The 26071-nt window shown below is 42.5% G+C and overlaps 1 protein-coding gene across 1 annotated transcript in view; it reads right to left on the bottom strand.

The window, feature by feature from the left end:
- COL22A1 (collagen type XXII alpha 1 chain) overlaps positions 1 to 26071 on the bottom strand; it is a 239637-nt gene that overhangs the window by 66689 nt on the left and 146877 nt on the right. The window contains exons 20-27 of the mRNA XM_030012461.2: positions 23999 to 24034; positions 22375 to 22404; positions 21431 to 21484; positions 20553 to 20606; positions 10431 to 10484; positions 1545 to 1598; positions 1126 to 1179; positions 69 to 122 (exon numbers count right to left, since the gene is read on the bottom strand). Coding sequence (XP_029868321.1) covers positions 69 to 122; positions 1126 to 1179; positions 1545 to 1598; positions 10431 to 10484; positions 20553 to 20606; positions 21431 to 21484; positions 22375 to 22404; positions 23999 to 24034 — 390 coding nt within the window. The remainder of the gene's footprint in view (positions 1 to 68; positions 123 to 1125; positions 1180 to 1544; positions 1599 to 10430; positions 10485 to 20552; positions 20607 to 21430; positions 21485 to 22374; positions 22405 to 23998; positions 24035 to 26071) is intronic.

Below are 26071 nucleotides of genomic sequence, written 5' to 3'. Positions count from 1 at the left end.
CTTGCTACCTCACCCAGATAAGCTGCCCAGGTAAGTAGCTTTATACCAGTGTACGTGGCATCACTTACCTTTTGACCGGAAAGCCCAGGAAGCCCATTTAATCCATCTTTGCCAGGCAACCCCTAAACAAGAGAAAATCGTAAGCTGTAAGCACCTGCTCTTTAAATCTTTAACAGCAAGCTCAGGATAAGCGTGCTCAGCTTGTCCCTCTTGCCACTGACCTAAGTTTAAGAAAAGAAGAACCACCTCATGCATTTTGTTTTGACTCTTTCCCTACTGTGACTCAAAATATACAAAAGTTGTCACAATGCACATAGATGCACATAGATATGCTCAGCCCTTTTTTCAGTATCCCAGTTTTGGTGAACGACCACTGGATGTCAGTGTTGTTACAGAGAAACAACAGTATAGAGCTTTTATGTGCTGTGGATTCTTAAATAACTTTAAAAATTACACTTTTACTTATCATTCTCTCTAAGTTTCTATTATCTGTAGCTATAAAGATTTCTAAAAGTCTGTTTCTCCTTTTAAATATTGGTAATTTCTTATACAATACATAGACTCCTAAAATTAAATTATACAACACATAGTGACAGAATTGTTCAGCAAGGTAAGAATTAAAATTACTTCCTGTAATGCATTTAAAATGGTGAGAAAAAGTTTTGTCCCCTTTCCGAGTGTCAGTCAATCCCCAAATACTGCAGGCTGTAGGTGGCACTTCTTAATACTAAGTATTTCATAATTCGCCTTTCTTGACTTAACAACCAACAGAAATTGCTATGCTCTGCTAAATCTGAGATTTTAATTTCAGTTCTTTGGCCTAATTCAGGAAACTCCAGGTTTGGAAGAACAGTATCTTGCCAAGTCCAAATGACTTTTGAAAGGTATCACACAAAAAACCCATCATGGCCCCAGTGTGTAGGAACAGTGGAGCTGTGTCTGGTAAAATTCTTGTTCATAAAAGGTATCAGAGGCTAACATCTGCGTTAAAGGAAACAGCGTTGGAGCCCACATTAAAACCTTGCATGCAGACAAGATGCAGGAAAGGAGGCAGAGACTTGAGAATTAAAGTATTCGAAGTCATGGAGAGCATGGAAGCAAAGGAAGCAGTTCCTCAACACTTACAGCAGGTCCCGGTGGTCCGATTTTACCAGAAACTCCAATCTCTCCTGGCAGTCCCTGAAAAACGAAATCAGAAGAAAAAAAATGAATCAGTATTTCTGTCCTTTGCAGCAACCTCACTGGAGGTTGCTGCTTTCAATTTAAATGCAATTTTCCCTTCCACAGCAGTCAGGTCTCTGCCGTGGGGAGTCCTGTAGACATTGACTTATCCCCAGGTAGCACCGACGTGGTTCCAACACTCAGCACAGAGAAGCTGTCCTCTAGGACCAACTGTGGCTTTTCAGTGAGAAAATATAAGAGAGAACACACATTGCCAGAGGCCCTGACTCAGTTCCCACTGAAACCCATGACCTAAAATTCTCCCCAGCCGTTTTTTCTTCTCCTTGATAGAAAACAAAAAAACCCCAAGCTTGTTTTCTTACTGGTGCTCCAGGTGGTCCAGGGGGTCCAGCAATGCCTGGGGGCCCTGGAGGTCCCTGCAAGAGACGAAGCAAAACCAGTTTATCAAACTCTTTGATAGTGGCTGAAAGCCTTATGTCCTTCTCTGTGCAGTCGGGGCCCTAATCGAAATGGGCAAAAGCACTGAGTTTTATTTCACTAACTTCTACCAAAAAAAAAATGCAAGATGCCAAACTGAGCTCCAAGGGAACCATGCTTACGAGCAGAACAGGATCTCCTGCTTAAGCCACTAATTACTATTGCTACAAGGTGAGCTCCATCCTCCACTCCAGTGCAAGAGACAGAGGAGTTGAAGGCTATCAATGGTAATGTATAACACAAAGCTTGTCCAGAGTATGGAGAAACAAAGTAGTGAATCAAGTGTTTTAAAACAAATGCACCACCATTTTAGTGCCCTACATTAACCCTGTTGATAGTAAAAGGTCCTTAAAACCCCATACTTCAATGCACACATTCAGTTGGAAATGTCCTAACAGTCTTTCTTACTCATCTCCCTGCAACAGCTGCTTCTCTTAGGGAAAAATATTCTTTCAATAGCCACCCGATTTTCAGAGGGATTTATTTTTGTGTGTTGAGCAAATTGTTAAATCTGGCCTCCTAGCTGAGAAATTTGTTTCCATACTCGACAGATCTTAACAGGTTGCCTGAGATGCAGAGGTGTTCATTACTTTCAGCTTCCACTGTAGACAAGATAGGATTTCTCCTGTGCTCAGAATGACCCACGTGTTTGTATATTTTTTTGAATCAGGACCTAAGCAAACAACATGAGGATGGATGTGAGAAACGAATATATGACTGAGTTGCAATTTTACCCTGGCTGTATCCTTCTGCCTTTCTAACACGATGATTTCATTCATTTTCAGTTTTCAGCATAGGGGGAGTTCTGGTGTGTCTGTACATGAAAAAACAACAAACAACCCCTGCCTGCCATCCAAACCCTACATAAAGAATTGAAACTGAGCAACAGATACAAGACAGAAAATGGCCAGTCAGCATTTTCCCTGTCACCATTCATTACCACAAAGCACAGCTTTTGTGATTAAGGTATTACAAGTCACGGATCAATATTAGCATTTCACATTTAAGGAAAAATGTAGCTGAAGAGAAGAAAATGGTGTAAAAAAGTGAGGACAAGGAGTTATTTGTGGCATGGTTTGACAAAGAAGGTAGTAGATAAGCACTCTTTTTAGAATACGCTTGTAAAATTCAGTCAGAAGAGAAGACAGCCTCTCACCAACAGATGGGGCAAAGGGACCTGCAGATGCACTTGCCTCCCATGATCTGCTTTCTCCGCAACTCAGAGCAGACGTGGAATCATCCCACCAACAACACTATCATTTGCAGAGTGCCTCAGATGTGAGCATAACCAAAAAATCCCCAGAAGGATGTGCCTTGGGATGCACTGATGCTGCTGACATAATTCCTGGCGAGGCCTGCATTGGCTTCTGGGGACATTGGTTCAGCTGCTGCTGCAGGAGGGTCCTGCAGTTAAGGAGCTCTAGTCCTATCAGGAGACACCTGGTTGAGACCATCGACCACTTAAAAAAGTTTTTGCCATTCAAAGAAAAGAATCAACAGGCCAAATTAGCCCAGCACAAGAGGTAGTGCCACACTGTAGACACAACTGGATAGAGAGACCTCAGACACCAGGGACCTGGAAATTCTGCTTGGCTCTCATCCGCCTCTACGAGGATGGTATCGCTGAGAGGCCCTGCAGAAGATATGGACTCCAAGAAGGGGCTTCCATGAAGAGTGGGTGCAGTATGGGGAAAGAAGGCAAAAGTACCTTTAGAAAAACAACAAAAAACTGATTTGGCGGCAGAGTGGACTATGCGTAAGTTCAGGAAAGAAAATGCAAAATTCACTTTTGCAGACTTTCCTTGCCAATTCCATTGGTTCCTCCCTAACAGCCTAATTTTGTTCTCTCTCTCTCTCTGCCAATAACTGAACCACCTCCCACCATGAAACATATATTCTCCATGGCCCTACAACAAGGAGCTTCTATCAAGAGGTGAAAAAACCCCAGCCAGGACCCAGCCTCAGCCCAAGCATCCCCAAGTATGATGCAAGTTACCCCACACGGTACAGAGAGGGGGCAATCTGACCTAAAAGCAAAGTCTCACTCAAGCATCCGTCAGCGACCAGCGTAATCCCTGAAACACGAGGTGCTACATCCTCCTCATCCCAACTATTTCTCCTAGTAACTCTTGATATTCTCACTATCCAAGACAATTTCTAATTATGCTCTTAAACTTTCTGTATTCTGGACCACAATAACCTTGTTCAACCGTAAGTCTTGAAATGGAAGCACACTGATCCTCACCCTAAATTGCCACTAATAATTCCATTTCATTGCTCTCCATGAGAGCAATCATCCGGGACATCATGCCCAAGACTGGTTTACTTCGATAGCTTCACCACATGTTGCACCAACAAATGTTACACTCACTAATGGAAAGCTGTTCTGATAAAAGCCTGAGATGGACATAGAAAGAACAATTTTATGTAATGACCACCAGTATCCCTGGGAGATGCACAGGATGCTGACAGCCTGCTCCAGCTGACTGACCAGTACATCTACTGTCCTACTGGATTTCTTGCAGTCTGCAGCCTGGGCTACAGCAAGTGACTGGGACACAGAGAAATAAAATGGCACGATCACATGAAAGTTGCAGAAATACATCATACGTGGCCTTTATAGAGCCCTCCCTTTTGCTACTGTCCAGAGCAAATCAGTTTCACTTGTATATAAACTTCTGTTATTGTAGCCCTTCTCCTGACTTGAGTATACTTCAGAGCAAGGACTATTCTTTCTAAGTATTTAGAAAGGACCAAACTGACAGCATTTATTTGTGATTAAACCCCCCCCATAAAACAGCAGCAGCAGGACAGCTTGTAATGCTTAACCCCAAAATCTCATGCCATCTGTTTTCTTTGCTGCCCTTTTTTAACTGAGTGCAGAGTAAAGTACCTGATTTAAATGATCACCTTTTTCAGAGATCATTTGATTAATTACACAGACGAGAGCCCCTGTCCCAAATCCAGTCCCCAGTGTTGCCCCTTTAAAACTCCGATCTAGAAGAAAATAATCATGGAGTGTTTTTTTTCTGGCTGGTAAAGACTCTGATGTGTGCTTCCTACATGCTGAAGCAAAAACTGATATATGAAAACTATTCTAAAACAGGACTACACAAACTCAAGTTTGGAAAACAAATGCAAAACACGGATCTTTTATCAAAATGTTTAAATGGAAGTATTTTCAAACTGTTGTTTTGAAACAAAAAGATTTCAAATGTTCATTAAAATCCAAAGGCGGGGGGGGGGGGGGGGGGTGATGGGGTGGGACATCTTTTAAAACATTGGAGGGGGTGGATTTTTACAGGCATCTGTTTCATCCAGCTCCATTCCTTAGACAATGTAATTCAGGGACAGTTCTCAGGAAAGAAATCTGACACTCTCCATATTGGAGGAACAGCTGTGCCTGTCCTCCAGGATCCACTAAAGGATGCTCTCCTTTTCTAGTGTGTACCTTGCTGAAAGACAGGCTGGGAAAGGGAGAGCTATTAAGATTTAGGTTCTGCACTCCCTAAGGAAGCTCTAAAAAGGAAAAAAAAAACCCTTTCTCTGTGACTACATCAGTAGGCTGCTTGGCCTAAATCTCTTTTCCATGAAAGAAAGGATGACTATGTTTTAGAGGGAGGTGAACAAATGCCATTCCATGATGGAAACTGAAGTCTGATAGCTTTTCCAGATACATGTCTCTGGAGGCAAAGCTTGCACAGACATATTTTCTGTATATTATTCCATTCTGATGACTGGATTCTCTTACACTATGAGAAAGGCTTAGATAAGCCCTTAACTCATGTCAAAACAGACTGTGGTCTGGACTTTTTAGGCAGTGTGCCAGCTTTACAAACAAGAAGAACCTTTGGGACATGCAAGAGCATCCTGTCTGCTGCCACAAGGATAGCAAAATGCTTGACTACGGTGCTGACAGCCTTTTCCCCTCCAGTGTCTGTGCTTGTCTCCACTTCAACACCAATTACTCCTTGCAATTTCACCTCTCAGAAAGTCCCCACAGACCCTTCCTGTTGGCTTTGCGCTGTCTCCCCTTTATTTCTACTTCTCTCCCATCAGAAATGAGGCTGTTGCAGCCAGTTTTGCGGAGCAGTCCATGTGACTTACTATGACCCTTGCTACTCCAACTCTCCATTTCTCCCTTGCTCCATCTGAGTGGGTTCTGGGATCAGCTCCTCAAATCTGCTCTTCATTTCTCACCCCAGGCACTACAGTATCCACCAGCACAATTTCTGTGAATTATTTTCAGTAATGCTGCATTAGAGCACCATATTGCTCTCTTTGCTTAAATCCTGCCTTGCAAGCCAAGACAAAGATAAGAGGATATAGAAAAAGGCTGTTGCTGATGACACTGAAAACCAAAAGCCTAAAGAGCCACCAGATCTGAGCATTTACCTATGATGCATGCTCTATAGTCAGCTTCAGTGATAGTGCCGTAATTCATAAGCGGATGAGGTCTCCAGTTATTTCACCAGGTGGCATTGTAATTGGAATACCAACATTATTTTTAAAAATAAAGTGTTTTTCAACAAAAATTCTCTGAACTGTCTTTCTAAGCTCTGTAAAAGTACTGAATAAAGTCTCTCCAGGAGAATTTCTTGCTTCCAGTGAAAGGCAGGTTTTTTTAATTTCGTCACTTAGTGTAAGATATGGACATGATCTCTTTTGTCTACAGGGGAACATTTATTTCCCTATGTGTTCGCTTTGAGTTGGTTTACTGAGTCAGTGCAGCAAATGAGAAAAACAACAAAAAACCTCCCTTATGGTCTTTTGTTTCAGTACTATTAGTGATCTGCACAGGTGAAGACTTTTTTTGCTTTATTTTTGTTAAAGGTATAGATCTTATTAAAGATAGCTCTGAGCAATGTCTTCCAATTTCAAGCAGCACTACCATAGTTTGAATTCAATCTGAGCTTTGCAGCTGGGGCCTGTATCCTTTTCTTACATTTTGCAGTATTAACTTGCATTATAAAAAGGACGTTAAGGACACCATGCATTTCAGAGGATATAATTTATTTCCCGAATTACTTAAGAAAAGCTGGGCTTGGGCTTATACCCTACGGACAAGTCTATGCTAATTAAATCACTGCCAGCCATAACCATAAAAGGTACAGCTTGTACTGGTCTTCCTCGCAGGTCTTAGTTATACCGCCAGGTTATCTAGCATAAGGCAAGCCTCAGTAACAGCCCAGAGATATTCCAAGTGTGATGTATGGCATTTTTGTTTAAATCTCAAAGAGTTTTGACTTGTTTTGCTGTCTTACAAGTGAACAGCATGTACCTGCTTAGCCCAGGGAATCTATAGAGTGGCTCATTGGACCATTTGTAGGTAACTGCTTTAGGAGAGCTTCAGGCTCCACTGATGATATTAACTGGATCTTCATCAACAGTAGCTCAGACACCTGCATCCCCATCCTTAACCCAACAAGTACTCACATTTAGAGCTGAATCCCAGCCCTGGTAATTCAGTGATACAGGTCAGAGCGTCTGAGCCTTCAGTTAGCACTGGGGCATCAGCTTCCCTCCCTGCTGAGCCTGCGAACACAGCCTTCACGGCTCACTTAGCGCACACTGCCTAACTGCAGATCTCCTTCCTCCTCAGGATACCCCTCATGCCTAGAAAACCATTTGCAAAGGTACCTCATCAACCGCCTTCAGCCCCTTCTCCGAACTCTTCCTATCAACAGATGATGGGACAGACAAGGTAGACCGAGATCTTGGGCGACCGTGCAGAAATGCACAGCCTTGTTGTTTCCCGTGCTTGGCACCCATTCATCTATTTCAACGGAAAGTGCTTTACAGAAATGCTCGTTTTTCAGTCTGCATTTGAACAGCCTACTGCAATAGAAGTTTGGTCCATGATTAAGGTTCCTGGAAACTAAAATAGTACAAATAAATAATAACAACAAAAACACATTATGAGTTCAGACGTCTGTGTCCTTGCTGCAGGAAAATAATTCATATCCCGAGGGGAAATAAGACCCAGAGTGTCTACTCCATGGCTTAATGATGTTGCAAGATGCACCATTTCTAAAGGTCACTGGAAAATAAATGCTCAGTTTTGGGGGTGTTGACTGGACAACGTGGAGCAAATAAGCACAAGGACTGGTTCACCACCACAGCTGACTTAGAAGGAAAAAAACATTTTAAAATCTTTTGGGATTAAAACATAGTTTGAGCTAGTGTGTGCAAGGAGAGAGGCAAAACTAGGGCTATGCTACTGTCACAAAACATCCCCAGGCCAGCTAGGAGAAGTTGCCTCCTAGCTGCTGCTTCAGGATTTGACACTTCAGTAAACCCTCAAATGTGACCACTCCAAGTCAATGGTCCTTGAGAGTTGGACTGACATCATCTCAACTGCGGTTCGTCACTGGATCTGCTGATCCTGCTCCAGAGTAGCCCTGAGTTCCGTTGCACAGCTGCTTGATCCTTCTGTGGCTTCTTAGTCGGACTGAGCATGACAGCAACTCTTCTTCCTGACAAAGCTCAACAGTAACTTCAGATGGTCTTTTTGATGTCTGTCAGCAACAATGTGCCTTCTACAGCTCCTATATCCACTCCTTCCTTTTGCCCATATAGCTATCAATGGGGGGAATCAGGTCAGAAAACAAAAGTATATTTAAATTTAAAACAGCAGAGGAAAGGGAGGTTATTTTAGTGTTCTAATCTAGTTTATATCTGGCCAACTCAAATCAGTTGGCCCTCGATGCCATGGAGATAGCACAGGAACAGGTGACACACACATAACTGGAAAGAACATCCATGTAACTACAGCATAAGGAAACTGCTTTTCTTCTTGGGTATTTTTGGGGCATAGACTGGTTAAGAAAAAAAAATGCTGATAAAGCGCTTAAAAAAGCTAATGTCACAAAAAGTGCTGTTAAGCTGAAAAGTAGTTTTGTCACAAACTGAATGTAAGCACTTTCTCCAAACAGAAATACGGAAATCTGCAGTAATACGTCCAGAACAGAGTGCCATTGCAAGAATAGGAACAATATTTTTCCATTCTTACAGTTAGCTTGGAGGAAGCCTCAAATTAAGTATCCCTCGATGGGGCTAGCATTATATGCAGTTTTAATTAACGTAAAATTTGCTAACTTTATTTAGCCTGTGCAGAAAGGAAAATTACTTAATGCTATGTCAGCAATTTTCTCAGATACATTAATAAAATCGCTAATACATGCATATGTTGTTTTTTTTTTTTAAGTTGTGGGGAACTTGAGCTGAGCAACTGTGACATTGTTTGGATGGATAGTGTCAGATATCTCAGAAATAATGCACAGAGAAAAATCTTCCCCCAAAAGCAAGGAAAATCCTCTCCCAATGATTCAGAAGGCTTGGGGGGACAAAATCTTTTAAATCCATTAGAAATACTGTCTTCATTCCTCTCGAAGGCTGGTGATGAAATAGTTGCAAATCAGATACCATACCAAAGCAAAAAAGTCTTAAAGATATGTAAACCAGACTCAAGTGGTGTTTTGCAGGGCAAGGTTCCCAGCTGGACACAGGGGCCCTCACCTGCACGGAGTCGCAAGTCCTTGGATTGCCTCTTTGACATCCTCCATAGACATGTGAACAGCTCATTACAAAACGTCTGCCACAGAAACCATTTCTAGATCGTGTTTCCTGGTTACAAGGGCATAGCTTGCCAGAGGAAATAAATGAAAAATCAGCATCTGCTGTCTAGCAGTGTGCTGTTTGCTGCAATACGTCACCAACAGCTGTAGTAACGGAGGCTCTTCATTCCTGCCCAAAACTTAACCAATTATTGAAACAAACACCAAAACCAAAGACCCAGTTCATTAATTTATTACTGAAAAGGGAATGAATGAAATGCTCAGTTTTATCCTGAGCAGTCAGCTTAAAGTGACGTTGAATCTTTCCTGCTTGAGGACATTCCCGCAGATATTTTTCTTATTGCAGGGGTGACCCTACAGAGCAACTCAGGTCAGCTGAGTTTGGCTACAAAGTTAGCAAGAAACCAAGCCAGAGACAAGTGTCACTGTTACTATAAAACAGCACAGAATGGGTTGATCCAAGGTGGAGCCAAATCCTCTCTGATGATGCTTAACATACACAGCACTATTTTGCCCTTATGGTATTACAGATGGTGCAATTTGGAGCACTATCTTGCTAAAAGCTTTAAAAAAAGGAAGTAAGGGGTCATTAACTTAAGACATCCTTCCTCACAGGGAGGATAAACATTTAGTTTTAAACCCCTGTCTTTACCTTCCTCAGTAAGCCAACTCCTATCCCTCTGTAACAAGTAGAAATGCGGGTATCAAAGCCACAAAAACAGACTTGTGCTCAAAGAAGTGTGCTTTCTGAACAGCAAATACCTTTTAAACTGCTTCTTCCCTCAAGACTGCAGCACAGGAGGTATATCTGCAATTGCTAATTCACGCAGCCAACAATTAGCTGAGGCACTATCCTAAATATTACAAAACACAAATCATTGCTTTCCCTCTGGAATGATACTGCTGTATGCACAAGCCATGGGGAAATCACATACAAAACACCTTCTTATGACCCTGTTCAAAGATGATGAAAAACTGTGGAAAGTAAAGGTAATTGCTGCCAGACAGGCAGACTTCTCTCAATCACAACAGGAGAAATTAGTCTGGCTCTTAAAGGAGAAATACCAACTTCAAAGATGTTGCAGACGAGAAGAGAACAATGTCACGGCATGCTGCATTGTGGTTCCAAGTCACCTGTTGCCACAAAATATGTTTCTCCACATATTATATGAAAAAGAAGAAATCATGACTTACCTGAGGGCCAATCAGACCATTGATCCCTGGGAATCCTGGTTCTCCCTTTTTACCCTGCATGTTCAACAGAAGAGCAAGTATTAGACGCCAGGACAAAGACTGCTACTGACTTTCCAAAGCCCTGCACCCCAAAACTGGTAAATCATTGTAATGTGGGTACACAAAACACAAAGGCTAGAAACAAAGGCACCGCACACCACTTGGATGTGAAACTCCAGTTGTCTTTGACAGGTCTGTATCTCTCCATATTATGATAACAGCCCCCACAGATGAGGGTTGGTCTCGTGCACGTTTTGGCGTCTTCTACACTCCGCAGTCCCACCTGGGTGCTGCCCCCAGAGGGTCAGAGAAGTCACAGTGCGGAGATGCAGCCGAGGGACGTACCCTGCGTAGACACATGCCGAGAGGCACTTTCCTTCCTGAAGTCTAGCCCTTCAACCCTCCCCAACAAAGCCAAGCACTGTCCCTCATGTTCCTCGCCCTGTCTCATGCATTAAGAAAGAAAATAATTAAGAACTGCGGTGCATGGATGAATATAAAACATTCACAATCTCTAAGCCAGGAAACAGGGATCCACGAGGCATTTCTAACTAGGGTTGGCATTACCACCATGGGACAGAGCTCACCGTCTCCTCTGCAACCAGAAAAAGAATCCTCCAGAGGAACCAGAGAGCTTTGCTGGTGCAAGGGAAGGATAAGCCAGGACCTGGATTATACCCTTGAGACAAGTTCACCTATATGAATGCTGCAGCAACTGTGTTCCCCATGGGTTTGACCTCCAAGAGTTCACAGGGAAAAGTCCTACACTAAGAAAAAAGAGGAAGAAAAGATGCAGTAAGGATGCATGAAGCACTGGAGTTAAGGCAGAGACTGGATTTTTTTCTCAACTCAACAGCTGACTTGTTGTGTTACTTTGGGCAAGTCACATATTTTGTGACTCAGCTTTCTTGTAAAAATAATCTATCCTTCCCTGATGTGTAATAGGCACTGAATCATTAATACTTCTGAGGTTGTTAGTAATATACTAGGAGTGTACAAGAGGAGCCATGTAAATATCCGAGAGACAGAGAAGTGACTTTTTTCTCCCTCATTTCTACTTCTCATCCGAACTGATTTTCTTTTTAGAAGGATATTATAATTAAGCAAGTTTCATGTCACTGATGATGTGATTGGTCATGCAGATGTGTAAGTCATATATATAATTTTGCCTTTATTTTTCTTTCTTGAAATATGTCCAGAAACAACACCTACAAACGACATCTTCCTGCTGACTTAAATGAATGAAAAATCTAAAACATCACAAGCAAAATAAGTTTTTATCATATTTTCCCCAGTTTTGACTGAGATTCATTAGCTGGTATGTCAGAATCTGATCTTTTCCTTATTTTTCTCATAACAAAAAAAGCAGCTGTCATATACAGAATTTAAGAAGAAAATTAAAGGAGTAATTATGAGGCCCTTGGGTATCAGAAGGAGTCTGTAGTCATTTCCAGGACCCTAATACCAATAAAAATCTGTATTATATACTCAGTACATGCACTATTCATGAGTGCTCCTACTTTTTCAACGCCCAGCACTTCTTTGCTTGTCAAACAAAAAAAGCCCACTTATAACCTGAAGGACTCACGTTACCACATGATTCAACGTATGTTTTCTAGTTAAAGATGCTCATTTTGCCAACTGCCAAGGTGCTCATGCAAAGGACACTGTTAAGATCCTTATTTTAATAAATAAATAAGCTTATGAGTAGAGCATACAGGATGTGGTGTGTGGGGCCAGACACGGGAGATGAATATGCCTGCATGCCACCTCCAGCTTCCTACCAACACGAGAGCTGGTTGGCTGGTTCCACAGCTGGAACACTGAAGCCAGCATACAACACAGTGTGACTGATTCCTTCATGTCCCACCAACCTCGTTGGTCACTGGGCATAATTAGCACTCGCCTTGCACCTCCCCTGGCGATATTTATGCATCTCCTTAGACTCTAATTCAGAGACTCCATTAGAGGCAGGAACCTGCTATAAACACTTTTGATAACCCTTTGAAGGAGCGTTATGGAATTAGCTTCCTAAGTAGTAACCCTAAATCAGATATCACTAATTGGAGAGCATGAACATACTCTGTTGTGTACTCTATACACACCCACAATGGGTGATAGATACATTAGTGTTCAGGCCGACAAAATCCCCAATGAGCCTCGTAACCTCGCAAGTGAAGAGATGCAAGCAGTACATGTGGACCTTATTTTGGAGGTCCACAAGGGTGTGGCTTTAGCAGCTTTACAGCTTAAGGGCATTATCTGGTTACGGTCTGCCAAACTACTGCTTTTTGGACACTTGGTCCCACCTGTAAAATATTACTTGGGGAACCTAGGAAGGTTGTAGCAGCACCACCTTCTCCCCAAACCCATCTCAAAAGCCAAGAGGCAGAGGAAGGACATATTTTGCCTCCTGTGGACAAGCATACACCAATTGTTCTGTTTCCATGCTGATGGCCGGGCACGCTAATCTGTGGCAGCAGAGAGAGATGTGAGAGGAGCCTATCCTTTCCTTGGGTGTAATGCCGAGAAACTTTGGTGCTTTTCAAAACACGGAGAAATCCCTTAAAGCAACATATAATTATACTGACAGAGAGGCTGAGAGTGTAATTTACCATTGTGAAGGGGAGATTTTGGCCACTCAGAAGTTAGCCAAAATCAAACTACAACAGAATTGCTCCATAACATTACAGCCTGTCTATAAAGTACAGAAATACTTGCTGGGAGAAATTATACCTATGAGAGCAAAGCTCAGCGAAATGTCACATCGCCTAATAATATGACAGAAAGCCAGCAATTATGCTCTGTTACTTTTAGTAAGAATCAGCTAAGTGTGTAAGAATGTGTATCCTTCAGCTATATGAAATTTATGTTATTTGCCTTTATCAGCAATTTGAACAATAGCACAGTTAAAAAGGTGTGTTTTACTGGAAATGGATATATTTACCTCACTCATAATTATGGCTTCCCTCTGGATTTAATCTATGCCATCAGTCCCTTTTTCATTCTTTTTGTTAATTTGCTTACATTTCGATTTCTGCAAGGCTGAACTTTGCCAGGGCAGGCAATGTCATCTGAACATTTCAAGCACCCACAAATATATATGAACACAACCATCCATCAGAATGATCTCTACCATAAAAAAAGACAGGAAAGCAAGGGAAAATATTGGCTCCACTCTGCTAGAGGGGAAATTTTGAAGGGTATCATAGCCCAAGACTGTTTCTCACCTTGCTGTCCAATAGCCAGAATGGCCATATATTTTCATAGGATGTTTTTCTCTGAGGTTTGGCCCCAGGAACAGAGGTGGATTTGGTACCAAGTACATAGGAAGCATCCTTAATTGTGAACAAATATGACTGCTAGCATAAATGTCAACTGTTTCCTCTGTAAGCTAGATGGGATGCTAGGATTACCCTTTTCAGCCCTGTCCTTTTACCTCTACATTACTAGAGAAGCCAGAAGAAATATCCAGCAGTGTTAATCAGTTTGAGCCCCCTGAAGGCACCAACCTTCTACAGTCTGTGTATGTATTAAATAATGACAGTAAATTATGAAGTGAGAACATCTCCCTAGTTTGAGAATGCAAATACCATCAGGGTTGGCCAGCTTATGGGTGACTATTGGGGTTGTTGTGACAAAGAAAAAAAAAGGGCTGTAAGTACTTCTGGACACTGAGAGAGATTGCACCTTGGGACTGGGTCCTTCCAAAAAGTCTACCTAATTTGCTGGGCAAACTTATTCTCCTCTGTCTCCTCCATTATTTACACATCTCCCCCTGGAGATACCAATCAACTATCTCCTTCCCTTGGACCCTGTGAGTCTAAGGTGGTTCAAATCAAGGGGAGTTTATACACAGAGAAGTAAGAGTTGAAACAGCGTTGACTGCCCATTTCAAGTTGCGACTGGCCAGAACAGGAACATCATATGCAACAACCCATTTAGACAGGAGAGAGATGGGTCAAGAAGTGGAAAGTCAAATACATGTATTTCTGTCCTGCCATCAGACGTAAAAAGAAGAGCTCAGCAGCTCTCCAGAGATCTGATAAATTTATCTCCCCCATGACAGCTAACATGGATAAACCTTTCATGTATTGGCAAGTGCTCTTAACCCATCTATTCTGGGTGGAGGGTGTGCCCTGAACCCAGTAGTCCCCAGTTTCAACAGGAACCTTTAGGCTTTATTGTAAAACAAATAGTAGCACTTACTGAGACTTATAGCCTTGTACTCTAGCTGTAAAGAGTCAAGAAATGTCTGTCAAGCTTTTTGTGTCGCTCTTACTTCAAGAATAAACATTCAGGGGATGTGGACACATAAACACGAAAACCTGCTGAAACATGACAGCTGTATTAAAGATGTGGAAGACACCCCTTTGTAACTCACTCCTGGAGCTGCACTCCTTCCTCTTGCCTCCAACCTGACAGACCGTGACACTGAACTTTGCAATTAGCTCACAAAAAAAGGATCTTGCAGTAAAATTTTTCTAAGTTATCTCTGTTTCTACATCCAACTCACTCTCATTCTGTGCTTCACATAAATTATTTTGTGCATAAAGTGACTTGAAAAAAGGGGAATTATTATTACTTATCTGCCCGACTCATGTACATTGGAGTCTTAAATACGGAGAAGGACATTCATTAAAGGTTACTATTTTAAGAATATATTTTCCATTATTTTTTTTTCCCATACTTACTATCCTACGAGACTCCTGTATTTTATTTTTTTTGTTTTGCACTGATTTTTCTTTGAGCATGGGAAAATTTTGACAATGCAAATTTGGAAAACTAGGCTGCAGTGCAGCACATCAAAATCAAAGTGGGTCTAGCTAGCTACTATCTCATGCCTATGTGGAAAGTACTGCAACAGGATAAATGCTTTCTCAGTTTCCTTCTGAAATTTCAATCACTTGAATGAACTTGTGTCATTTCAAGAAGAGGCAAATGCTTAAAATCCAAGTTATATAGAGCATACTTCAGAAGAACCTTGTGTTTAGGCTGGATTACCCAAAGATCTGCATGCTTTCCAGGAGCATGTCATACATCTGCAAGTTCTGTGTCTGTCAAGCAAAAAAAAGCTGGGTTTATTTCCAACAAATATTTCAGTAGATCAGGTGTCAAAAAACTTAAGAGCAGAATCAAAATATTTCAATTCTCTTCAATTTCACAGAAGAAAGAGGAGAACAGGAAGAGGGGAAAAAAACACAAAACCACCCTAAAATGAAACCAGACTTTCTGAGTTCTACCTCTTTTTCAGGCAGTTTTAGTAAAAACAGAAAGACAGTACTGCCTATTACACAAAGATCTTATGGGACAGATGAGAACAGCAAAGCTGCTTTCTTCCCACTGTGTGCTCTTGATGTGAGGGTATCCTTGTCAAAATATAGGCGTCAGGTGCCAGGCACTTGGAAGCAGCTGGCTAATAAAATGAACATAACCCAGTTGCTTGGTTCAGGTTGGAATTGTTATCTCCTGCCCCCAGACAGGATCAAAGGATGGACAGGAATTGTCAGATTAGCAATTCAGATGTACTGAGGAGACTTTGTGAATTTTTTCTGTGCCTATAAAACACTTCAAGACCTGCAACTACAGCAGGCTAACAGAGAAGTCCTTTTAAATGCCTGGAAGATGATCTGTCTTCCCAGCTTATGCTCCTCCCAGTGTGTTTCCACTACTGGGCCACTCCCTCAAGATAAGCAGCCCTCAGATTAGGTTTCCATGTTAAAGAACTATACCCGTGAGTGTGCATTATTATAACTACACTGAAAACACATGCACCATATTGGAGCTCCTGGGAATGGGTTGCAGGAAGGAGAGTTCGTATATAGCAAGCTTAGTTTATGATAAATTTGGCAATCAGATCTCTGTAATACCATCAGCTTTTTATAGAGCACAACACTCGCTTCACTCTGCCCCCAAACACGACTGGTTTCATTTTTTTCTAAATAAAACATTAAGAAGATGCTTTATCACATTCTTCAGTCAGCTCAGGAGCATTTCTTTTTCTAATGCCAACTAGGGTCCTGTAGTGTCTTCTTCAGTCTCTCCCCTGTCACTCAGACCCCATCCTCCTGCAGAGCAGCAAATCTCAGCCTTTGGGCACAAATTCTGTGATTCACCAGCAACCTTTATGCTTTCAAGAACAGCTGTGAGTATGCTGCTCTCTTGTCCACAACTTCTGTAAAGTTTGTCTGAGAGTAACATGGTGGTGCTCTAAACAACTTGGAGGTGACCTGCTGGGTATGGTTGGGCTATATCTAAAGTTCTCCATGCTTGCAGATAGCAAGGCTGGCTTAGTGGCAAGCCCTCAAAAGGGAACAGAGACATAGAATAGATTCATAGAATCAGTTTGGTTGGAAAAGACACATAAGATTATCAAGTCCGACCATTAACCTAGCACTGCGAAGTCCACCACTAAACCATGGCACTAAGCGCCATGTCTACACGTCTTTTAAATACCTCCAGAGATGGTCACTCAACCACTTCCCTGGGAAGCCTGTTCACCAGCTTCGTTGCCCTTCTCTGGACACACTCCAGCACCTCAATGTCTTTCTTGTAGTGAGGGGCCCAAAACTGAACACAGTATTCAAGGTGCAGCCTCACCAGTGCCGAGTACAGGGGAACAATCACCTCCCTGCTCCTGCTGGCCACACTATTTCTGATACAGGCCAGGATGCCGTTGGCCGCCTCGGCCACCTGGGCACACTGCTGGCTCATATTCAGCCGGCTGTTGACCAACACCCCCAGGTCCTTTTCCACCGGGCAGCTTTCCAGCCACTCTTCCCCAAGCCTGTAGCGCTGCATGGGGTTGTTGTGACCCAAGTGCAGGACCCGGCACTTGGCCTTGTTGAACCTCATACAGTTGGCCTCAGCCCATCGATCCAGCCTGTCCAGATCCCTCTGCAGAGCCTTCCTACCCTCGAGCAGATCAACACTCCCGTCCAACTTGGTGTCATCTGCAAACTTACTGAGGGTGCACTCGATGCCCTTATCCAGATCACTGATAAAGATACTAAACAGAACTGGCCCCAGTACTGAGCCAACACTGCTTCTTGGTCTTAAGCAATCTGTAATACCAAGGCCAGAAGAAGCCTTGGGCCACGTGAAGTCCTGATGACTGGGCTTCTTCACCCCACTTGGTTATTCAGCCGTACTTGTACCACACATTAGCAGAAGATTCTGCAACTGCTCCAAGAAACGTGCAGTCTAAGCAGGAGTGATGGAAAAACGTTTAAGCAAGTACAATGAATGTATTTAACTGAAAGATCAATCTTGAAGTAGCTGTCTTAAGAAATTAAACTGACATTCTTTAACACAAATGGTGACTCTCTAAAGATTATGCCTTGTTTATTGGCAACTGTACTATCCCATGTATGCTTTTATTTCTTCAGCAATAACAGGAGCAGCAACTTCAGGCCAAAAGAATATCATACTTCCTCTTTTCCTAGAAATCCTTCCAAGATGTATGACCCTATTCCTGTCAGCCAAACTGTCACTAGAGTACTTGGCAAAATATGTCGTCTTCTATGAAGTCTATACACTGTGTAGGTGGCTTCTGCATTATATTTCTAACACCAGCCAACATTGCCTCTGTCCTTGCACAGGTCAAGATCCTTCGTTTCCAGGGGACTGTGTTATGAGACATGAATTCCTCTATGAAATGGTTCCAAACACATCTTCAGTCCATTAGTAGTTTGTGCCAGCTGCATTACAGCTAACTAAAGCACTGCAGGCTTCTAAGAACTCCAACAAACGGTCGCATCCACATCCCTGTGTCAGGACAGGGACTCTGTGCATGTGCCGACTTCACTTACATCTTGGTTGAGGACCACAATGCAAAACTGAGGTTGAATCATACTGCAAAACAGTAACCGTTTTACATCAGCCCCTTTGCAGCATGCTACTTGAAAAGGTCCTGAAGTCAGTCTTGCACTACAATCTGTCCCTTACATTACAATGTATTAGTGCAGAATATTTTTAAAGTACCTCAGGAACCAAATTTTCAGGAAATATAAATTGATACAGCATCATATCTTGAAACCCCACCTGTATAAAACAGCAGAGGGACCAGGGCAAGCAGATGGTTAGTGATTTTCATCTGTTCTACGCAGGTCTGCTAAAAAGGAGTCCCAAATCTGCCTCTAGCTCTGATTTTTCTGTCCTTACCATAGTGAAAAAGGCTATGTCTATGCTAAATACAGTGGGCCAGGGCTCCATGTGCAGGAGCACAGGAGCTTGTGTTCATGCAGCTAAACTCTCCTTGTCACAAACGAGGATGGCCTTTGTCATCCAGCATCCTAGATACAGTCACTTTGCAATGGAGGGCCATTTGTGGGAGACAACTACTTGGCACAACCCAAAGGTGTGCTGGGGAACATGCTCAGTGTTAAACAAGCCCATGCTCACACTGCTGCTCTGGCTGTTTGGTTTCCTTACGTACCTGTATAGCTTTACACTCCTACCCCTATTGACAGGGTGTGCAGAGGTGAAGAGATGCATCTTAGAATAGAATCGTAGAATAATTTAGAATCATAGAATCATTTAGGTTGGAAAAGACACTTAAGATCAAGTCCAACCATAAACCTAACACTGCCAAGTCCACCACTAAACCATGTCCCTAAGCGCCACATCTACACGTCTTTTAAATACCTCCAGGGATGGTGACTCCACCACTTCCCTGGGAAGCCTGTTCCTGTGCTTGATAACCCTTTCAGTGAAGAAATTTTTCCTAATATCCAGTCAACAAGCCAAGTCTCACAACATGCCAGGGGTAGAGCCACAAATGAAACCGAGACATTGTGATCCCGTCCGTCCGTGTCCTCAACACTGGGCTATGCCGCTAGAGAACCTTCTTGTTCGGGTGTGTGCAAGAGGGTTCGCTACAGCTCTAAGCTGTGCCTTCAGAGCCTGCCCTCACCTCACATCCAGTCATTTAAAACTAGACTCAAACAAGTATTTGAGATTTCTGCTCTCGGCATTTTAACTTCTAAGCCTGTCTAGAGAAATACTTGCTTTCTGCAGCCAAATTTATTTAAGATAGTAATCAATGCCTGGATTTATATTTGTGCTTTGTCAAGAACTGTACTAATGGTGAATCAGTAGTATCTTCTAATCTGTTCTCTCTCCCACATGTAGGTTATCCATGCAGATCCACCAAGCCCAGGACATCGATTCATCTCACGTATTCAGTCATTGAAATTTAAAAAAACATTTCTCTCCACTTAAGATGCCTGGTGACTAATAAAGACCCTTAGGAGAAGAAGTCTAACTAGCTAGACACAACAGAGTCTAGGGAAACATTCAGTTTGGATCAAATGACAGTATGGATCAAATGACATCTCTAATCAAATGATCATTAGCTGGAGCATTTTGTGTCCTGTTGCAGATCCTGACGGATCACTCCCCTTTACCCAGCTAATATGCTCTATTAGTCTTATTCAAGAAACAATGTTTCACAGCAGGCTTTAAAACCAGGACAATTCAGAACTTGTCAACTCATGAGTAAAGCACGGCACAATTATTTGCTAAAGTGATAAGGTGATATTTTCTAAAGACTGGAAAAGTACAAGAAAGCAAGTAAATGCCCTTTTCCACTGTGGCATTAACATGAGACTGCATGCCTCATCTTCCTAAGGAGAAGATTCTTAAAAGCCATGCTTACAGCTCAATTAAATATCATGCAATTCAACGGGAAACCTGTAGAAAACCACCTACCAAGGTAAATATTTCTTCTCCATACTGTCCTTTGCCCATAACCCTCCCATGCTCGCAAGTAGCGCTCTCACACCCAGTCTTTTAACAGCACTGGTGCTGATGCAAGTGCAAAGGGTTACAGGCAACCCCCACGATCTCCTCCATGGATTAAGCTATGACCAAGTCTCTGTGACTACTGCATACAATCTGTGGACTCCAAGAGGTAGTGAAAGTTACTGGACCATAAAGAAGGAATAGAGGAAAGGATCTGGGCCTCCAGGATCCTAAAATAAGTAGAAAAGTATATGTAAAGCGGGCCAAAGTACCAAACCTTATTGAACAAAGCTGTCCACAGCCTCTTGAGCCTTACGTTAAATAAAAACAGCAACTCACCCTTTGACCTGGTAAACCAGGGACTCCAGGCTTGCCTTCAGGACCAGCCTCTCCCTTTAAAAGTGAAAAGTTTTAGAAAGTTAACTGAATGAGAAAAACTAATGAACTATAAAACCATTTCCTAGCTGTTTTGTGCTACCATTACTGCATGGCTACCTAGATAACTCTTACCTGATAATTACGTTGTCCTGTGAGCAGGAGAGAATAAGAAAACAGGATAGAGAAAAGTGACAACGCCCTGATTAAATACAGAGCAAACAACTATATTTAAATTACATAATTAAAACCAGAAGCAGCAGTGACAGTCTGAACTGAGACATCCTGCAGAGTTGGGTTGCAAAATATAACTAGAATAAGGTACAATTAAGTCAGAAGTAAGAATGCTGGTATGTCTAAATTGTTGCAAAAAATTGTGTTGAAACACAAATACACATACCCAATTCTTATTTTTCATCCAAAAAATATTTTAGCCAGGATACTGTGGCAAAAAGCCAACCCCTTTTACAGCAACCGTTCTCTGATCTTCACTACATGATAGCTTACAAGTTAACAGTGAGTGCCTCTCTGAGATGCGCTGAATGCCCATACAGCTCTTCAGGAGATTAGAAATAGAAAAACAATCAGGTTCTGCATGACAACAGCCTTGAGGCAACGTCTGCCTCTGTGCAATGACTGCCCATGTCCTGGGTGCCACCTCTGTATGTTCAGAGCAGCCATCCACAGCAGGAGACCTTCTCTCAGCAGGGAAGAAAATAGGAGGCTGGAAGGCACTGTTTAAGATCATAGTGCCTGAATAATATATAAAATTGTGCGTGTATGCTTCACACCAGTCTGCGTTTCAGTTTCTGGGAACTGCAAGTAGTGAGAGAAAAACTTACCGGAGGCCCGGGAAGTCCAGGTTGGCCTTGTGGTCCTCGCGGCCCAGGCTCTCCCTACAGAAATGTTTTTTTAAAAAAAGCGTTAAAATATCTGTATGAAAAATTATATGAGCACATTAGTCTTGTTGGCCATCTTTACAGAACCTATACCACCCCTTTCCTCATAGGTTCCAAAGAACCAGTGCAGAGACCAGCTGGTTTTCTCCTTAATCCTTCAGCTACTTGAATTATCAGCACTCATTAGACTGTACACAGACTGATCCACCCACGCTCAGCAGGCATTTATCCATAACTGGCTCTTTGTTTTTCAAAGGTAATAACTCTACCGAAGACACTGGGCTATCCTGGATATTCCAATAAAACACTGTGGGTTGGGGTTCAGTGGTGGAGAAAAGCAATTGTTGCAAAAACAGCTTCCACAGGCATTTCCCCCAAGCCAGTACAGCTGTGAAGGGCTTTAAGGTATCATTTATACGATGCATATAATTATATTAAATAACAGTTAAATACAAATTATGCATCTACCAACACAAAATCAAAATTTAAATATATTTTATTTATATGTAGGACTAACAGACTGAAGCAACAGGTGTCGCTCCTCTATTTGAGTGCCCAGGTTCAGAGACAAACTCAGCATAAAACTCAAATACAGTTTAACTTTCATATTAACACTTCCCTGGACTTAAAGAATTGTGTAGCTGACTCTCCAATTTATACTTCTTGTTCATGTTAGATTCACTGCATCTGAAAAGGACATCGCCCTTTTTCCTTTCTTGTTTATTTTCTCCACTGTAAATAGGAAAACTTGTTTCTTGATGGCCTGACAATGCTTCTATGCACCTTAATTTTGAAGTATTATTTTAAAGCAAAATCTAATCTAACAGGCAACTGAACTACATAAAAGTATCCTTGCAACGGAAGAACAGATATTGAATCTCTCTTACTTGCTCTCCTTTTAGACCTTCAGTGTGCACCTGCAATAAAAATGCAGAGTCATAAAGGATAAAAAGGGGAAAGACAACACAGAAGGTGCCAGAGGTATGATGGTTTCCCACAGCGTATTTTTCTCCCCCCGCCATTCCCTCAAGATGCACGCTAACTGCTGCAGCTCTTCAAATCCTGCTGCAGGCGGGAGGATACTTTCAATTTAAACAGCTCAGACCGACACAAGGTTTGCGCACCTATGAAATGATTTGCGTGGCTGTATAAACAGTAAGAACTTAATTCATTATCTCACTGGTTTAAATAAGTTAGTAAATTCGCCAGCTCTTGTCTTGTTTTAAATTACAAAGATCTACTGAATGCAGAAGGCATCGTATAAATAGCAGGCTGACTTTGGATATGGTGCATGCTCAGCCTGTTCTCCACCCACCTCCTGGAACTTAGGCTCACTTTCAGGTCTTATACGTATCTTTCAAAATCTCCTGGCAACTACTGTCACAGTTAATTTCACATTTAAGCAGGGCAGTAAAAGGCTCTTACCCAAACAGGTTTTTTTCAGAGCTCTCTCCTTCTCCCTCCTTTGCTTTCTACCACATTCAGGGTAAGGAAATAGCCTGCTGCCTTTCTCATGATTGCCAGGGAGCTTCTCATTCTTGTCTTTAGCACCCAGTCCTTCTTTGGCACAGTGCTACAGTTAACATTGCTCATATTAGTGGCCCTTTAATGCTTTCGACGAATAGTCCAAGAGTGCTGTTTCCTAATTTTAATCCTATTTGTTTTGAAAGTAAAAGGGATACTCCTCAACTGCTTTGTTGCCAGCCCCTGCAGAACTCAGTTGTAGACCTCTCCTTCTGCATACTTTGTGGTAAATCTTCTTTCTCCATTCAGTTGGAGATGATGCCTTCATACAGACAACACTAACCTCTGGATATCCTTACATTCCTGATAGTGACACCTCTGGCATCAGTGAAGGCATTGCCGAAGGCAGAGGGATGCACAAAGGCACGTAAATCTAGTGCCACAGGAAAGATCAACCCCCCTCTCCTATTTTCTCCATTTTCTTTTTTGTCTTTGCTTTCCTGATTTCAGCACATCAGGTCCTAGTTGTCTCATATTCCACCAGGACTTTTTCAGATATAAGCCAAAGAAAGACCATTCCCCCTTGTCAGAAATTGTCTTTTTCTTCTCCCGTCCCAACTCTCACATCCAGCCCATGACAAAGGCACTCAGTAATTCAACTCAATTCCAAACATTCATTTGCTTTTATAACTTTCACAGGCTCTAATTTCCGAAGGTCACTAGGCATCAACTCAATAAGTGTCCTGGAAACCACACAGTCCTGTCACAGTATTGCTCTCTCTGATGCACCCGAGGCAATGGTTTCATTGCCTCTTCAAGTCCTGATCTTCACATTTCAAAATCTCCCAAAATTGTGGTGGTTCATTCCGTGTTGGAACCCATCACTTGCCTTCTTCAAAAATCTTCACTGCATTAAATATAACTTTTTTTTGAAAAAACATTTAAGAACATCTCTCCTTTAGTAAAGTCCTCTCACCCCCAGCTTCCATTTTCCCTTCTCGGGCAGTAATGCCTACAATGTTTGAGAAAGCTAAAAAAAATTCTTACCGAAGAGCCAGGCAATCCTGGAAGTCCTGGTTCACCCTGAAGGGAAACATGAAAGAAATGAAAAAAACATAACATAACATAACACAGAACACAACATAGCACAATACATAACATAACACAAAACAAAAGCAAACCTCTGAGCATGTTTTCCAACTGCTGTTGTACATTCTTATTTTCAATACCATCCTGTAATTAATAGATATGAACATGCAATCCCAATTAACTCTGCTTCCTCTGCCCCGCAGATGAATATATGCAGGAACTGGTTGTGGTCTGTGTTACTGTGATGATATACATCGATTTTAATGACATTTAGTGACTTAAAATGAATGATGCACTGGATGCACCATAACATTAAATTTGAGCTTCAAAAAACTTATAATTGGTGTACACATACCACACAAATAAACCTGATTGATGCTCAGATCGCTAACAGAGTCTGCAGGATGGATATTTAGAGGCCAAAACGCTTTTGCTTGTTAATGAGAAAAAAATCTGTGCAAGAAAAAAAAAAGTGTGAAATGGTACCATTTTCCCCAAGTCATTTTATAAAGCAGAATCACATACAATCATTTAGGTTGGAAAAGACACTTAAGATTATGGAGTCCAACCACTAACCTAGCACTGCCAAGTCCACCACTAAACCATGGCACTAAGCACCATTTCTACACATCTTTTAAATACCTCCAGGGATGGTCACTCAATCACTTCCCTGGGAAGCCTGTTCCAATGCTTGATAACACTTTTGGTGAAGAAATTTTTCCTAATATCCAGTCTAAACCTCCCCTGCCGCAACTGGAGGTCATTTCCTCTCATCCTGTCGCTTCTTACTTGGAAGAAGAGACCAGCACCCACCTCACCACAACCTCCTTTCAGGTAGTTGCAGAGAGCGATAAGGTCTCCCCTCAGCCTCCTTTTCTTCAGATGAAACAACCCCAGTTCCCTCAGCTGCTCCTCACAGGACTTGTTGTCTACACCCTTCACCAGCTTTGTTGCCCTTCTCTGGACACACTCCAGCACCTCAATGTCTTTCCTGTAGTGAGGGGCCCAAAACTGAACACAGCACTCGAGGTGCGGCCTCACCAGTGCCGAGTACGGGGAACAATCGCCTCCCTGCTCCTGCTGGCTGGCCACCTATTCTGATACAGGCCAGGATGCTGTTGGCCTTCTTGGCCACCTGGGCACACTGCTGGCTCATATTCAGCCAGCTGTCGACCAGCACCCCCAGGTCCTTTTCCGCCGGGCAACTTTCCAGCCACTCTTTCCCCAAGCCTGTAGCGCTGCATGGGGTCACTGTGACCCAAGTGCAGGACCCGGCACTTGGCCTTGTTGAACCTCATACAGTTGGCCTCAACCCATCGATCCAGCCTGTCCAGAGCCAGGCTCTGCAGAGCCTTCCTACCCTCGAGCAGATCAACACTCCCACCCAACTTGGTGTCATCTGCAAACTTACTGAGGGTGCACTCGATGCCCTTGTCCAGATCATTGATAAAGAAATTAAACAGAACTGGCCAAAACTGAGCCCTAGGGAACACCACTTGTGACCCACCACTAACTGGATTTAACTCCATTCACCACAACTCTTTGGCCCCAGCCATGCAGCCAGCTTTTTACCCAGTGAAGCGTACACCCATCCAAGCCATAAGCAGCCAGTTTCTCCAGAAGAATGCTGTGGGAAATGGTGTCAAAGGCTTTACTAAAGTCCAGGTAGACAACATCCACAGCCTTTCCCTCACCCACTAAGCAGGTCACCTTGTCATAGAGGGAGATCAGGTTAGTCAAGCAGGACCTGCCTTTCATAAACCCATGCTGACTGGGCCTGATCACCTGGTTTTCCTGTACATGCCATGTGATGTCACTCAAGATGATCTGCTCCATAGCCTTCCCCGGCACCAAGGTCAGACTGACAGGTCTGTAGTTCCTTGGATCCTCCTTCCAGCCCTTCTTGTAGCTGGGTGTCACATTTGCTAACTTGGGCATCATGCTATAAGTGTTTGCAGGACACTGAGATGCTACACCCTCTTTACATAATTTATTGCCAACTAGGCTATCAGTTTTTTGCAGCCTGTTTTC

This window comes from Aquila chrysaetos, chromosome 4, assembly GCF_900496995.4.
Source record: "Aquila chrysaetos chrysaetos chromosome 4, bAquChr1.4, whole genome shotgun sequence".
NCBI lineage: Eukaryota > Metazoa > Chordata > Aves > Accipitriformes > Accipitridae > Aquila > Aquila chrysaetos.
Note: the sequence above shows the minus strand (reverse complement) of the source record. Positions and strands in the feature narration are given on the sequence as shown.